This window comes from Salminus brasiliensis, chromosome 2 (assembly GCF_030463535.1).
Source record: "Salminus brasiliensis chromosome 2, fSalBra1.hap2, whole genome shotgun sequence".
NCBI lineage: Eukaryota > Metazoa > Chordata > Actinopteri > Characiformes > Bryconidae > Salminus > Salminus brasiliensis.
Window position 1 is genome coordinate 36711150 of NC_132879.1, and position 15366 is coordinate 36726515.

The 15366-nt window shown below is 42.9% G+C and overlaps 1 protein-coding gene across 2 annotated transcripts in view; it reads right to left on the reverse strand.

Moving 5' to 3' along the window:
* Positions 1 to 22: 22 nt before the first annotated feature.
* Positions 23 to 15366, reverse strand: part of prrt4b (proline rich transmembrane protein 4b) — a 39522-nt gene continuing 24178 nt past the window's right edge. For both annotated transcript variants that reach the window (XM_072673841.1, XM_072673840.1), the window contains exon 4: positions 23 to 3016. In XM_072673841.1, the coding sequence (XP_072529942.1) occupies positions 954 to 3016 (2063 nt within the window). In that variant the 3' untranslated portion in view covers positions 23 to 953. The remainder of the gene's footprint in view (positions 3017 to 15366) is intronic.

The window sequence follows — 15366 nt, forward strand, 5'->3', positions numbered from 1 at the left end:
AAAAAAAAAAACTACAAAAATGTACAAAAAGTTATTTGTCTTTATTTTAAAATGCATGGAAGTGATGGCCTGAGACTTCACAGATAAATAATTTACTTAATTGTAGTTTATATTAAACATTTCAAATGAGAGAGATGGATGGCAGTCACTCACTCAAGTGCTTAAACAACTTAATGCTACAGAAAAGCTTAAAAATGAGTTTTTACCTCCAGGCACCAGCAGAGGTTGCTGCACTGGCAGTGTAGAGTCCCTCTTGAAGATACAGGACCTGTTTTATCTCCCTCTAAACCTGCAACGCTTAACCCACACCAAATTTGGTCACATATCTCTGCCTCAGAAAAATACAGTGAAAAAGAGCTGTACAAGTGAAGGCCTATGCCGAGAAGGCCAACTTCTAAGAATACTGGTTAAATATATTTTGTTAAATATATTTAATGTTTAACATCTGAAGTGCTAATACGGTTGGAATTACATGTATTACAGTATGGTAGTCAGTAGTCTCATTTCACTCACAGTAGTATCCATATTGACAAAGACTCAAGGATTGTACAAACCTTGTACAAATGCCACTTTTTTGCCACAAGTACTTGAGAAAATCCATAAAATCTTTACAAATGTTCTTGACCAATAATCTTGAGAAATATTCTACAAAAACGTTCATAGCTTTTGACAAGCTGATGGCACTTAGTTAGAATGGAATCGTCCCAAAAAGGTAGCTTATCATTCTAGATAAATCTTACACTTTAAACATATCAAACATTTGGCACATTTTTCATCTCACTGGTCAACCACTGCTTTCAGGCCACAATCCAGAGCAGGCAAGATCAGCGATCAGCACCTTATTGACAGACAATCATCAAACCTCTTGCTCATATATTTCCACTGTCCTTCATTATTCAGTCCATTGCTATCAAACATTTCTTTTCTCTATGTGCTCTACATGAGGGCTTATTTTACAAGTCAATAGTCTCGCTGCAGATGCTGAGGGCATCTATCTGTCTGCACACACTGATAAACTCTTCTTGCACAGACTGATCGAGCTCTTTTTGCTGTTCTAAACTCTCCTGGGAGTTCGGAGTTCTGTAATGTCTCTGCTGGCTGGCGCCCTGTGGGCCAGTTGGGGCGGTCCGTCCAGAGCTGCCACTGATTGTAGAAGAGGGAGGGTTGTGTCCCTCTGGGCTAGAGCAGAGCACCAGAGAGGAGCCTGCCAGGGATTGCCTGTAGAGGGAGCAAGAGCTAGAACTGCCTCTCCAGCGCTCTGGAGATGAACAGCAGGAGGATGTTAGAGAGGGAGATGGGGAGGCGGTGAAGGGTACTTCCTGCTGGGCTGGAACTGGGAGAGGGGCTTGGGGCAGCATTTCCACGCAGGAGGAGGTCCTGTACAAGCCTGGATCAGACGGATGGGTGTCTCTGAGATGTTGCTCACTGCTAGAACCTGTATCCCTGTCCTCCAAGGAGTGGTTGCTGGAAGTAAAGGGCCTCATGGGGCTGAAGAGGCTCATTGGGAAAAGTGCTTCGCTGAACAGTGCTTCGTCAATGCTGCGGCGTAGGTTGATGGGTGACGGAGGCCGCAGGTCTGCTGTGGAGTCACTGGTGCAGGAGGAGCCCACTGATGGAGCTCCGGTGTTTGGCAGGGTTTCAGGTAGATCCAGGTCTAAGTCTCGGTATGCAAGGGCCCGGTTACTGTGGTACAAGAGATCCAGTCCATTAAGGCTGCCCATGCGGTCATCCACGAGTGTGTAGAGGGGTAGACATTCTGTCTCGCCATGTCCGATTGGGTCGCAGATAGCCAGCTTCTCCTGCTGTGCCAGCGTCCACTGATAGCTCCCAGGAATGATGGGGGACTTGGCAGCTAGGAGTTCCATCCAGCAGTTGCCAGGTTGCGGGAGGTGCTCAGAGCAGTAGACTGGTTGGGATACCACCAAGGCCAGTGTAAGACAAACAATAGCCTCGCATACTCTGCAACTCAACTGGAAAGCCCACCATGGCCAGGGGTGGAAGGCCTCAGCCCCCCCAGCGACACCCAGCGCATGCAGCATGGCATAGAGCTGGAGGCCAGCACAGGCCAGGGAAAAGATGGCAGAAAGGAATACTGCAACTGCAGCTCGGTCCCAGTCTTGGCTCTCTGCAAAGGGGCAGCGGTTGTAGCGTTCAGCCGGTGTTGGTGAAGTGTTGTTTAAGTGATAAATATGTTTGGAGTCGGCACGTACGTAGCAGTAGAACACAAAGTAGGCAACAGACAAGAAAGTTGCTAGAGCCACAAATGCACCTCTAGAGATCAAGGAGAGGAAGAGACAGAGTGGTGCCCCCTGCTGGTCAACCCGCAGTAATGTGACTGGACCAAAGGCGGCAGCAAAGTGCAGCAGAACCAGACAGGCTAGGAAGCAGGGCCTCTGGAAGGCAGAGTAAGAGAGCTGCATGCGGGAGCGCATCGACAGGAGGAGGAAAACCAGACCGAAGGCTGCGGTCATGCAAGGGAACGGGGCCTCGTACAACAGCAATGACGCCTCTGTGGAGGCCATGCGATCCTGGTGTCCATAAGCATCGTAGAGCAGGGCAAAGGCTCTGGTGCAGCCAGCAGCCAGCAGGAAGAGGCTGACCAGAGCAAAGTAGCCACATCCTGACGGGCAGCACAGGGGTAGACAGAGTAGGTTAAGGGCGGAGGCCAGGGAGATCAGACAGAACACGGTGCCCAGGCCATAAATGTGTGCCTCCCACGCCAAACCCCAGACTGCCATGGCACTGTTCCAATCCGAATACAGCGGTACAAACATAGGTAGGGATGGAAACAGAACCGGGGCCTGTGACTGGTTCGTGAAGCTGGTGGCTTCGCTGGTGGCTTCGCTGGTGGCTTCGCTGGTGGCTTCGCTGGCATTGTTGCTTTTGTCGGTGGGGTAGGTGGGGGCCCAAGTGCCGTTTGAGCTGCAGACTCCAGAGCGTTCTGCGTTACAGTCTGGGAGCGCAGACTCTTGGGTCATATCTGTCAGCCAGTCATCCGACACGGTGGTGGGCATCTCTAGAATAAAAGAACAAACCAAATATTAGAAAAGAACGCTCCATATTATAATATTTATTCTTCAAATAAATGTTTCTGAATAATTAATTTGTAGTTTAGAGTGGTCTGGTGTAAAGTTTCCTATTACAGCTGCATAAATTAGAGACGCTGGGATAGTTTTAGAAGGTTTCGGATAAAATGGCCCAAATTAGACACATTTACCACTACTTTAACATTTATCAATAAGTCAATGTTGACCACTGCTACCACCATAACCCCCAGTGTGAGAAGTGAGAGTCAGTAAGCTTCTGCAGCTTTGTCTTGTGATTGCTTATAGCGAACAGTGTATGCCACAGGGGCTTATTATTGATTGACTAGGCAGTACTTTCTTATAAGAGCCGTCGCACCCACCCTGATCCCACAACATTCAGTTCCACTTTAAAAATATAAGTCAATAACCAGTAATTCTTGTGGTACTGGAGGCATGTGCTGCTGAGACTAGGTGTATTACTATCAGTAATCTGTTTAGTCATCCAATCTAAAGCTCTTGAAGGCAGTGTTGAGGCAATGGTTTAAAAGGCATTACGAAACAACTTGCTGAGAAATGAAGACTGTCTGCTAAAGGTTGGCAAAGGCTCAAAAGTGAGTGTTTTGTCTAATGTATTAATTCTGTATTAAAGGCAAAAGCTTTCGCAGGGCTGCTCTACACTGAGATATGGGACAGTAGAGTGAGCAGAGAGTGAAGTGAGCCAGACCTCGCAGACCACAAGCACTTAGGCAGGCACTTAGAGAACAGGAGACACAACATCTGCTCTTTCCATAGAAATGTAATTGCGATCATATTGTTCGTGTGACAGAATGCTGTGGAAAGAGGTTGTAGTTTTGGGTTTGGTGGCTTGGCTCAGTTGCTGGGGAGCGTTGCATATATTATGGCTCACAAATGCTTTGAGCTGTATGCGACAGTGCTTAAAATGTTTCGATGGATGCTCTTCTGAGCTAACATCTAATGTCTCCTGCAGTTTAGGGGGTCTTCTCAAACTCTGTAGATGCACAGATACAAGTTAATCAATATGCCGTACTTCAATATGTGTGTTTTTAAGCGGACGGTACTCTACAGGTGTTCTACATGGTGTATGGTGATGGCAATGGGCTGTAATCCTCACAGAAAGTGACACGTCCAGTGACCTCCTTAACAAAGCGGATCAGAACCATAATATATTTACTGGCCTTTATTTTGAAAACCATACCTGTGTGCTTAAAGGGGAATACTACAGATTCAACTTTTTTGCATGGTGGTCTGGTGTGGAATGGTTCATTTTGCCGTACTTTACAGAGGTGGTGAGGAGGACCAGCAGGCAAAATGTGAAGAACACAAATATATGTTACCACTGTCTAAGCAAAAAAATGGCACAATTTGACATACAAGGTTTTTGCATATGTCAAAATGAATGGACCAATAGCAACGCTCCAAAATGACTTGTTTTAGAAGATCTTTTTACTTCTCCTATAAAGTTGCCGTTTTGAGCCCTCCCTATATCGGTTAAGGTGTTCAAAAGTAACTGGACGATTTGCTGCTCTGCCAGGTGTTAATCTTTTATTCCTTCACTTATAAAAAGCTGAAAACTGAACCTGAAGGTCTGCACTTCAGCTTATATTATTAATAAAGTACTCCAATATACAGTGGTAGAGAGTGTACGTTCAATATAGTTGTAGAATTGAGATGAGAATGCATGATTGTAGTCTCCTACAATCATGCATTCTCATCTCAATTCTACAACTATATTGAACGTATAGAACTCTGGGTGGATTCTGCTTTGAGCCAGAAGGCTGGAGCCCTAGTTGACTAAGAGAAAGGAGACGAGGTGGTGGAGACGCAGCTCTCATTTGAGACCAGTTCTCAGGCATCAGGTGAGGTCTCTGTGAGGGCTAGCTTTTAAAGGCATGAAACACTTCGGACTACCGGTTCCTATCACCTTCTATGTTTTCATTGTTCGAGATTTCCCACAACATTTCTTCCTCAAAGATCATGTTTGCCCACTGTCCTTCCACTTTTTAATAATGCGTTGGACAGTTCTTAACCTGATTTTAGTTAGATGTTTTCTTTGCTTGATGCATGCCAAATATGTGACCCTTCTGAAACCAATTAGCATTTTTCCTACGACCACAGGCTGCGTCTTTCGACAGGGTTGTTTAACAAATGAGAAGCTACTCACTGCATCAGTGTGGGTTAAATAACTTGTTGCCAGCTGAAACACAGTCACCCATGCAGTAATTATCCAATATGTGGCTCATATCTATTTGCTTAGTTAAATCCAGGTGGTGTATGTTATGTTAAGTTAATCTACAATTTTCTCTTGTTTTGAACTCTGTATTCTGTATTGAGCTTAATGGGCCACTTTCGTTCACCTCCCCATCTTCAGCTTGAGGTCATATCCCAAACAATGAATGTGCACAAATGTAGGATGACCCAAAAGAGCATCTCTTCTTCAACAAGTGGACCTGCTGGTTAGGCTAAAGTTGGTATTAGGTCAAAACACAGAGATGGCCCTCAAGGCCACTTATCCAAAGATATGTATTTATGTATGCAGGGATTCAGTTATTAGCATCATTAGATGCCAAAAGCAATTGAGCAATGCTATATAAAAACATACACTGTTGGATCCCCAAATTCAATGTCTGATATATGCAGGAGGTGAAGTGTTGTTTGTGTTGAGTCATTTAAAATAACCATTGCGATTTATCCCACTTGAGGGTAGCATTTAAGGTATCAGTAAGCAGTTCATAGCATAATTAGGCCCTTAATTAAATAATGGTTAGGTAAAAAAAAAAAAAAAGGTTGGTGTGGCGCAACAGATAACACCACTACTTGCTAGTGAGCTACCTCGCCACGTGGGAAACTGGGGTTCTGGTTGACTATGCTGTGCTACACCAATAAGAGTCCTTGGGCAAGACTCCTAACACTACATTGGCCCACCTCTGTAATACGAGTAACCTTGTAAGTCGCTCTGGATAAGAGCGTCAGCTAAATGCCATAAATGTAAATGTAAAAGGAAGTCAGTAGTAATTAAGGGTGAAAATGTGAGGTAGCTGAATATGGGAAGGTGAAAGAAGGTGAGGATGGAGAAGAAAAGCATCATGATGAATAGAAAGCTGGCTTTACCAGTGAACTATTGAAGAATCCCCTATTTGTAAGGATGGAAGATCTAATGTACAGAACAAACATCTCCAAATAGGACATACTGTACTATTCCCACATGCAAAGAATGCTGAATACACCATGTCTGGACTTATTGTGCTCTGGTGAGACCCTGTCTCATTTAGATTTTTTTGTTTTTTACACTCACATCCATTAGCAAGCCACTTCCTGCTACACCCAGAGCCAAACACGTTGCTTTGTTTATGAAGTCCCCCCCTTTTTTTCTCTTCTCAAAAAAGGAACCATCTGCAGAGTCCCTCCCAGAGGTGGGTTTGTTATTTTTGCACTGGCTTTGGCCTCCTTTACTGATGACCACCACTTTCCCCCAAAATAAGCCCTGTGCCCGGTCAGTGGTAAAAAGTAGCATGCATTAGAATGCAGTGTGGGTTTGCTGTTAGGAGAAATGCCTGAGTGCCATGCTCGGAGGGCAGAGTAGGGATAATCAAGTCGGGCCGTTTCTCGGCTGTGATTAATGGCTAGTCTGTGCGTGCACGTGTCCGCACTTGTGCATGAGAGCGTGGGCTGGTTTGTGAATGTGTGCCGCACCACAGACGCGCCTCCAAATCTGGCCAAACAGTGGCTTTTCTTTAATCAAGGACACCCCCTACACTTCCTAACCAGAGTGCACATCAGAGATGCAAGTTAGATGCTTTTAAATATAGGTTCAAATCTGCAGATCTCATCAGCTGGTGCACTGTATGCCATAGTAAATATAGTCAGGTCGGTCTAGAGTGCTTCAGGGCTTTTCAGTCTGTAAAAAGAAAAGTCTTTAATAGGCCCTTTTCTTGTGTTTTACTTTTTCACCTGAAGTCCACAGTTTATTTTCACATGGCCATGGTCCAACCCCATTTGTATCACTTACAAAAAGTGCTACAAAAAGTTGTATATATCAGATGGTTAACCAATAAATACAACTTCATTCCGCTTGGGTGCTTGTCGGAAGATCTGCCACTATTCCTAGAGATCAAAGAAAGGTACAGAAAGGTAAAAGGTTACGATATACAGGTTGTAAACTCATGCATCATTTAGAATCCAGACTTTCCCGCTTGTTAACACCACTTTCTTGGCTGTTCCGGTGCTATTTGTAAGTGGTACAAATGGTATTTCCCAGTTTCTGACACCAACGCAGATTTAAATATGGGTGAATGACTGACTAGGTTTCCTATGCTCATAAAACTGTTACCTGGGGAAGGGCCTATGGAAGAATTTTTGCCAAAATTTGATGTTGTCTAGCATTTGTAAAGCATATATAAAGCATTTCTACTCCGGAGGGCCTTCCCAAGGGTGGCTTGTGGAGACGTTTTGTGCTTGACATGTTTTGATGGCCGACCATACTTTTTAATGATCACAAATGAGGCGGCATGAAATCAGTCCCCTGACACAGCAGCAGCAGCAGCATTATTACTGTGTTGCTGATTTGTTTTATTATTCTAGCCAAAGGGTCGAATAGCAAAGCAAAGAGGTCTGCATGAAAAAAAGTATGCATGAAATTGAAAGACAGGGATGAAAAAATATGTAGATATTGATTTCACTTCTTATCTAATTACGAAAGCATAATCTAACTTGGTGATTATCATATTAGTCCACTGCAGGAAAAAGCTGTCTTGTTTACCAGTCTTAGTGATGAATAATTACTCTGTGCGTGCTCTGTACTCTATGATTGACTAATCAGCCTGGAAGTAATTAAACCCAAAGCACCACATCGGTCTTCAGTGTGGACAGAGATTGCCAAGCAGGCACTGACCAGAAGTGGGTTGCGTGGAGGCAGGGCACCGATAAGACGCAGCGCTCGCTGCTGCCTCGCTCCTTGTTTGCTTTCGTTCACTGCTGGCCATCAGCCGCAGTGATGTGGAAAACATGACCAGCGCCTGGACACGGGCCAGAGGTTCAGCCTAGCAATCAATCAAACCTCACTGCTCTGATAATTATTAGGATATGGGTGCCAGTTACATACAGTGCGGTCCGCTCGCCCCACCAGTTTATCTATCATGAAACACAGATGAGGACAACATGCCTCGGGACACCAATCAAAGCAGTCGTGAATCACATGAGGCGCAGCCAAGTGTCACATGAGCTGCTATCAGGGTTGAGCCATGTTTTCTTTCCCGCCAACGTTATTGTTAGATGATTCTACAGAGCTGCCGTGGACAGGACGTAGTTGGGGAGTGGACAGGAAACGAGTGGGGGAATGTCTCCACTTATCCACAGGAGGTTCTGTGGGCTTTTCCATGCAATGTATACATAGGCACCATTGTTGGCAGCGTTGCCCTGGGTGGGTCTCCATATACTTTTTGTTTTTTGTTTTTTTTCTTTTAGTGTGTATTTAAGGGTGGGATTAAAGGATTGAGGGCCTTTAAATGAAACAAAACTTGTTTATTTTCTACTGTCTTACTATCTTAACCATTGAAATTAGGTAACCCACATTTGCAGAGAATGACAGAAGAATGGGCTACAGGGTTAACTTCTATTAATTAAACAGTCTATGGACTGCCGGCGGGCTGAAGGTGTTATTACAAACCATACTTCTTTTACCAATTCTGGCCCATCAGTTTGCACAGACATCCATGTAGTTACTGAGTAATACACTGTAGTGTGTAATAAGCGTATCTGCGTTAAGGAGTTGAGCTGTTTTAGCATAGAGTCAGCAGATGCATAAAATATGGTTAACAAGCATTAATGCTAATGGCATATGAGCATTCTAATTCTAATTCTAATGATTATTTAATGAATACGTTTTTTGTTTTAATGGATATTTTACTCTCAGCTATACTTTTGGCTGTACGTTGACAGTCAGCATGTCGATGTAATTGAAAAAAAGATTTTATTTTGAGAAATTACTTATAAATCTTCAGGAAAAAACGTCTTGCTGAACACATGGTTTGTGGAAAGGGCTGAATGTGTTCAGGTAACAGGGGTGAGTGGATGTTATGGGGCACCAAATATACTAAAATGTATATTGTTCAGTTCCTATAATAGATGACTCAAAAATGATGTTTTCTAGCATGAGATGTTACATCAATTCACACATTATGAATTCATGCATTTTAATACAATGATAAGATTTCAGGGTAGAATGTCATTATTTAGGCTGGAACAGGTAAAAAGCTTGCTATCTTTTACCTTAACTGTAAACATCCCTTGGACACAAATGGTGCTGCAATCGTGGAAACAACTTTAACTGTATAAAATACAGTGTTGATGTGTGTGATGATTTGGTGTTCGGTTTGCACAGGGCTAACAGGTACGCACACGTTTCCATTACTTGGGGTTACAGGCTTGTAATTTTGCAATAGTTCTACAGTATTGTCTGGATTGGACACAATCTCACTGTGAAATAAATTTTAGCCAATCTGAAAAGATGTATACAGTATTGTCTGGGTCTGGGACATTTCCTCCAGCCCCACATGCAGCACATCAAGAAGTAGATTCAAGAAGAATTCACTCATTGGAAGAAAACGGTTCAACTCGACTGGGAACACGCTCTCTATAACGCAAAAGTGACAGAACTGGTTCTGTGTTGTGCTGTTGCTGTTTGCCCAGGCAATAAAGCCTTGGATTTTGGATTAGGAGTCAAGATTAGGCTCTTATTGGAAGCATTGGCATTGGCCAAAGTGTCATTACAGACTCGGTCTGCCTCCTGTTAGCATGACGCGAGAGCCAAACCATTACCTAATGGGACATTGCTGTATTTTATTTAGATTTTATTTGAGGAAAGCAAGATTCAGAAGGCATTGGATTACATGACACATTACATAACCACACAGCACGTTTCCACTTTTCCAGAACATTTTTGTATGAACACAGTGCTAGCTCTATGTTGCTGTGTTTGCTCTGAGCCACATTTGACACCCATTCTACCAAAATGCAGACTTTGATACCAGTAAACAGGTGTGTCTTATCAGGGCCCCCACCTTTAAATGAAGAAAACCTCTTGTTAGGTTTCAATAAGCCCTTAATCCAGCCTTTTATGCTCTTGAACTGAAGCCATTTCTTTTATTTCTAAAGTCAACAGCTTTTTGAAGGTATAGATAATTGTAAATAAAGATGAAATGTCAGTTTTTATTTGTTAGAATCCCTTGTTACAGTAAACAGTACATTATTCATTCTGTGTAATATGATATTATGGAACATTAGAAATGTATGTTGGCCGAAATGTTGAATAATTTCAACAGCAACTGTATAATGAATTCACCAAATCTACTAAATCGGCTTTGAAAACATGTTTCAATTGAATTCTGAATCAGGAAGCAGCTTGCACTTGTTCTACAGGATCAACGGTTCCTAGGGGGTTGCTAGGCAGTTGCTAAGTGGCTAATATGCTGTTGTTGAGTGATTATGTCATTCTTTTCTGCATCAATCCCATGTTCATGTTAAGTTTACTGTTGAGCCTAAAACTATGACTGATCTGTAGCATCTCTCCATGTCCACCAGCATCAACAGATCGCTAGCATGGCTTCTCATGTACATTCACTTCTGAGATTCCTGATTCCTGATGATTGTAGCCCATATCTGTTGATGTTTTTCTTGTATTTAATAATGTCATTACATTTTTACATACTATTTGCAACCTTTTTTTTTATGAAAAAATGATTTTATGATTTCCCCCTCAATTTTAGTCACTTCCCGTTCCCACCAGTTCCCACCACTAGACCTCTCACATGACACATGGCCGTGCTTGGAGGATGACAGTTAGTATGTGCCTCTTCCAGGTTAAAACACTCTTTTTGACATCGGTGGATCCGAACTTCTCTAGGCTAGGCTAGGCTAATTGGGCGGGTAAGTGGCTTTTTTTTTTTATAGGGCAGTGGTGGCTCAGCGGTTATAGCACTGGGCTTTTGATGACAGGGTTGTAGGTTCAATAACTAGGCTCAGCAAGCTGCCACTGTTGGATCCTGAGCAAGGCCCTTCACCCTCTCTGCTCCCCAGGCGCCAAAGCGAAGGCTGCCCACGGCTCAGTCACTGTGTGTGTTTGATCACTAGTGTTTATGTATGTGTACGTTGCACAGATGGGTTAAATACGGCCTTGTTCTTCACAGCTATTTTTTCACACATAGCCCCTGGAGTGCTACATTTTGAAACAAACAATGGTTAGATACTACAACTTTTAGATGTACTATGATAGGTCCATTTAATAGTTTTACGTCTCTTTTGTTCAAATGAACCATCACCAGTATCAGTACTCTTGAATATGGGAGTATGGAATTTCATTGCTCTTCACCACTGCTCCTTTCAGAGCATTGTTTGAAAGTAACTAAGCGGTTTCCGTGAGCTAATGGGTGGTTCACAGGGAGATAAACGCAGCGGTCGAACCTCGCTGATGCGATATTGACAGCATTCTTTCCTCGTTGAGGCATCCACTGCTGCGGCATCCCGCCAGGACGAGCCTTATTTAGTTTTTGTCTATTCGACTTCGCTTTCAATTTCCCCCTCTCCATAATGGATGAGTGGACAGTGTGACAGCTTCATACATATTGAGGAGGCGTACGCTCTGTTAGCTTACAAGAGCCATTGAAGAAGACAGGCAGAGCATCTAATCCCAAATCAGCCCTTCCCTTACCCAAGATAGCTGCTGTAGCAAGGTCAAGTGCACACTAGTCTAAAAGCTGTCTTGGGATATTTTAACGAAAAGACATAACCATAGTTTTTCCCAAATACTTTTTGTTTATGACTCTCTTTAAAATAAACACATATTCAATCACTAAGCCTTCATGCTGCGTCCATGAGGCCCATAAGCCTGCCTATAAATGGAATTGAGGTTAGCCCACTGAATGCGGGAGCGAGAAAGTGGGTTAGGTGTCGCTACATACTAACTGGGTCTGAGAGGTACCTCAGAAGGAGGCGTTTCAAAGCACCATCCTTCTGTCTGTATGCTCAGAGCTTTGGGGCGATTCCTTTAGCTTGATGCTTGGAGTAACACTTTGCTCCTTGCTTAAAGTAACCAGGATGTGCGGCGATTTGCTTCTGCTCCCTTTGAAAGCAATTACAGTCAGACGAGAAGCAGTGGAATTGGATTCAGTCAGCCATATCGCACAGATAGATTGCAGGTAGAGGTGACGAAAACAGATATTTACCTTTAACAGATGGGTGAAGAATTAACACAACACCTGTTACTATGCGTAATAATATTACGCTTTGTTTCATTTGACATCTGTTCAGCCAGACCGTGTTTTACTGATCTAGATAATGAGGCCATGACGTGAACATTGCAGATAAACGTAGTGCTGCTTTAAATGAATCACAAAATTGATGTATTCAGGTTTTGGTACTTTTTTTTCATTGCAAGATTGGGCAAATTTTACTGAACACTGGACAATGTCCAGTAATACTACTGAAGGACAGCATTTTTAGGGTTATGCAGCCTATCAAGAGCACTGACATCAATGTACAGAAACATTTATACATTTACATTTAGGGCATTTAACAGACACTCTTATCCAGAGCGACTTACAAAAGTGCTTTGCTATTTACACAAGTCAATAAGGTGACCACTCTACTATTCGCCCAAGTATTCTCAGAAGAGGTGGGTCTTCAGTCTGTGTTTGAAGACGGCGAGGGACTCTGCTGTTCGGACACCCAGAGGAAGTTCGTTCCACCACTTTGGTGCCAGGACAAAAAAAAGCCTTGTCCATGGCGGGTTGAGCCGAGCCGTACTTGAAGCTCGAAGGGCTCTTGGTGCGGATCGGCATTTGAACATTGCCATTAAGAACAGAGGGGATGGTCCATTCTTGGCTTTGTAGACCAGCGTCAAGGTTTTTAATCTGATGCGGGAAGCAGCTACAGGAAGCCAGTGAAGAGAACGCAGCAGAGGAGTGACAAGGCTGAATTTAGAAACGCTGAAGACGACCTATGCCGCTACATTATACAGGCTTATTCCAAGAAGCATCAGTTGTCATAGGCTGCTTTTGTCCATCTTAAAGTCATTTCGCCTCATCAAGCTATAACAACTGATGTAGCATATGTAGGTGTCCTTAAAACACCCTTTACCTGTTACCAAATACCCTATATGGAACCATTACAACTCAGTAAACCATTTGAATGTGTAAATGGTTCTTTGCTAGTCTTCATATGCAAGAAAACACACTTGATGTTTTTTTAAAGAACCTTCAAAACATTATTCCATTATTGATAAATGAGCTCTTTTTAAGCCTAATGACCTTTTTTTTTAGAACCATATATGTTTGGCTGAGAGGAATTCTACATGAACTGGAACTAACTGTGCTTTCTCTTTTTATTTCTATGCTCCACAAGGCCCCTTTTTCCAGCGGTGATTATGACGCCACAGTCTGAAGCTCTGGGCTTTCTTCAAGGTTTTATGCTCATACCAATCCTGTCTATGCCATACTTTTAGCTTCTCTTGGTTGTAGTGTCAGTCATAATTTGCATTTTGTCCTAGAATTCCTCAGAAACATTTAAAGGAACATAAAATGATGATAACGCCTTCTTTGACTATAAATGGAAAAAGCCTTTATAAATGTCTATGTAGGCTTGTCCCTTGAAAGGCATTCGTAGGTGGCTTTAATGCTGCCCTTCATTAATGTCTATGCAACATAATAAGAAATTGACTTTTTTTAAGAATACCTAACTTATTAGAATTTGTTCATAAAACAAATTCATAAAACTCATCACAAACCCTAATGAAGCCCTATTTACTAATTCATTAGGGCTATTCTCATGTAATGCTGTAGTGTTTTTACAAATAAGACACAAAATGATTCATTTTGCGCATTTAAAGTGGTAGTAACTTTTGACTCTTGCATGGCAGTGCACAGGGATGATCAGGGTGCAGGGTGCAGTCTGTGGAGTGTGTGGCGGGATTCATCGATTAAGGAGAGGTGGAAGAGTGCAGTGAATGACTCGCTGTATGTGTGGAAAATGGGTCACAGAGCATTTGTTCATGAGTGGCAAAAAGGGACGTGCAAAAGGCCGTAGTGTGAAGGAAGTAGCTGAATTTGCAGGTGTATGGAAGCATAAGGGTCTACCAGCAGTGCTCAAAATCCCAATCTACAGGAAATTCTTGTCAGAATTGTGGCTGAAAGACGAAACTCACCAAACTGACTTCAAAATAAAAATCAGAACAGCGAGAAACAAAAAAAAGAAGAATTAATGGTGTCAGAAATGGCTTCCAGATATAAGGGAGTCTTTAAACTTTCCTCTGACAGATCAGCCCCACCCCTCTACATTCAAAACCACTGTAAAACACTGTGTGTAGTCTGAATGCATGTGCTCAATCCGAACAGTACAAATAATGGAAAAGTGTGTCAGTCCTGCACTCCTGCAAATGGTAAAACACACCAGTAATCATCATCCATGTGCTGGTGTGATGCTAGCTGCTCTTAACGTCTCTGTAAATCTGGTGGTGCGTTTTCTGAATCTAGCCCACAGTGTTTGAAAGTCCACAGAGACCTGCTCATGCAGGAGATTATCCAGATGTTGTAACCTAGCTGTGAGTAATTCATTGCATCCAGCCCCTAGAGCATTCGTGAGGTCAGGTACTGAAAGGTATTGAATGGAGCTCCATGCCTCCACAGAATGCAGTACCACACTGCTCTACAGCCCAGATAATGGGAGACTCTCATAACCTCAGGCTTATGAGCAGCTGCTTCAGAGCGTCCCATTTTATTACTGATGCTTTCCTATGGAGATTTTAAAAACTGTGTGTGTGCAATTGAACACCTGCATCAGCAAAGCTTGAAGGCACAGCTTAAAGTAGCTGACTTTACTCATTAGAGGAGATGTCTGAATCATCACTGAACCCAATGTAAGCCAACACTGTAGTGGTCAGATTAGGGTTAATAAGATTAATGCCAATGTTCTGCCAATTCAGGAGCTTGAAAACACACAATTTGTTCTGTCCTTGTGCTTCATTTAGGTGAGCCAGAAGCTTGACAGCCTTCAGCAGTGTAAATTAATCCTGCTCCTGGGGGACCTACTGCCCTGCACTGTGTCAGGTATTCCCTGCTCATAGTTGATCAGGTCATTATCAAGTGTGTTGGGGTAGGGAAGAGTTTCAGCACAGTGAGTCTTCATGAGCGGGATTAAGAATTTTTTCTTAAAGAATTATTAGTTGTAATTATACAGGGTTTTGTTTAGGCAAGATTAACTCGCTCAGTTAAGTTCCTCAATAGCTTGTCTGATTGGCAGCGTGCTAGAAGGATTCTACGGTTGAGCCCCTGCA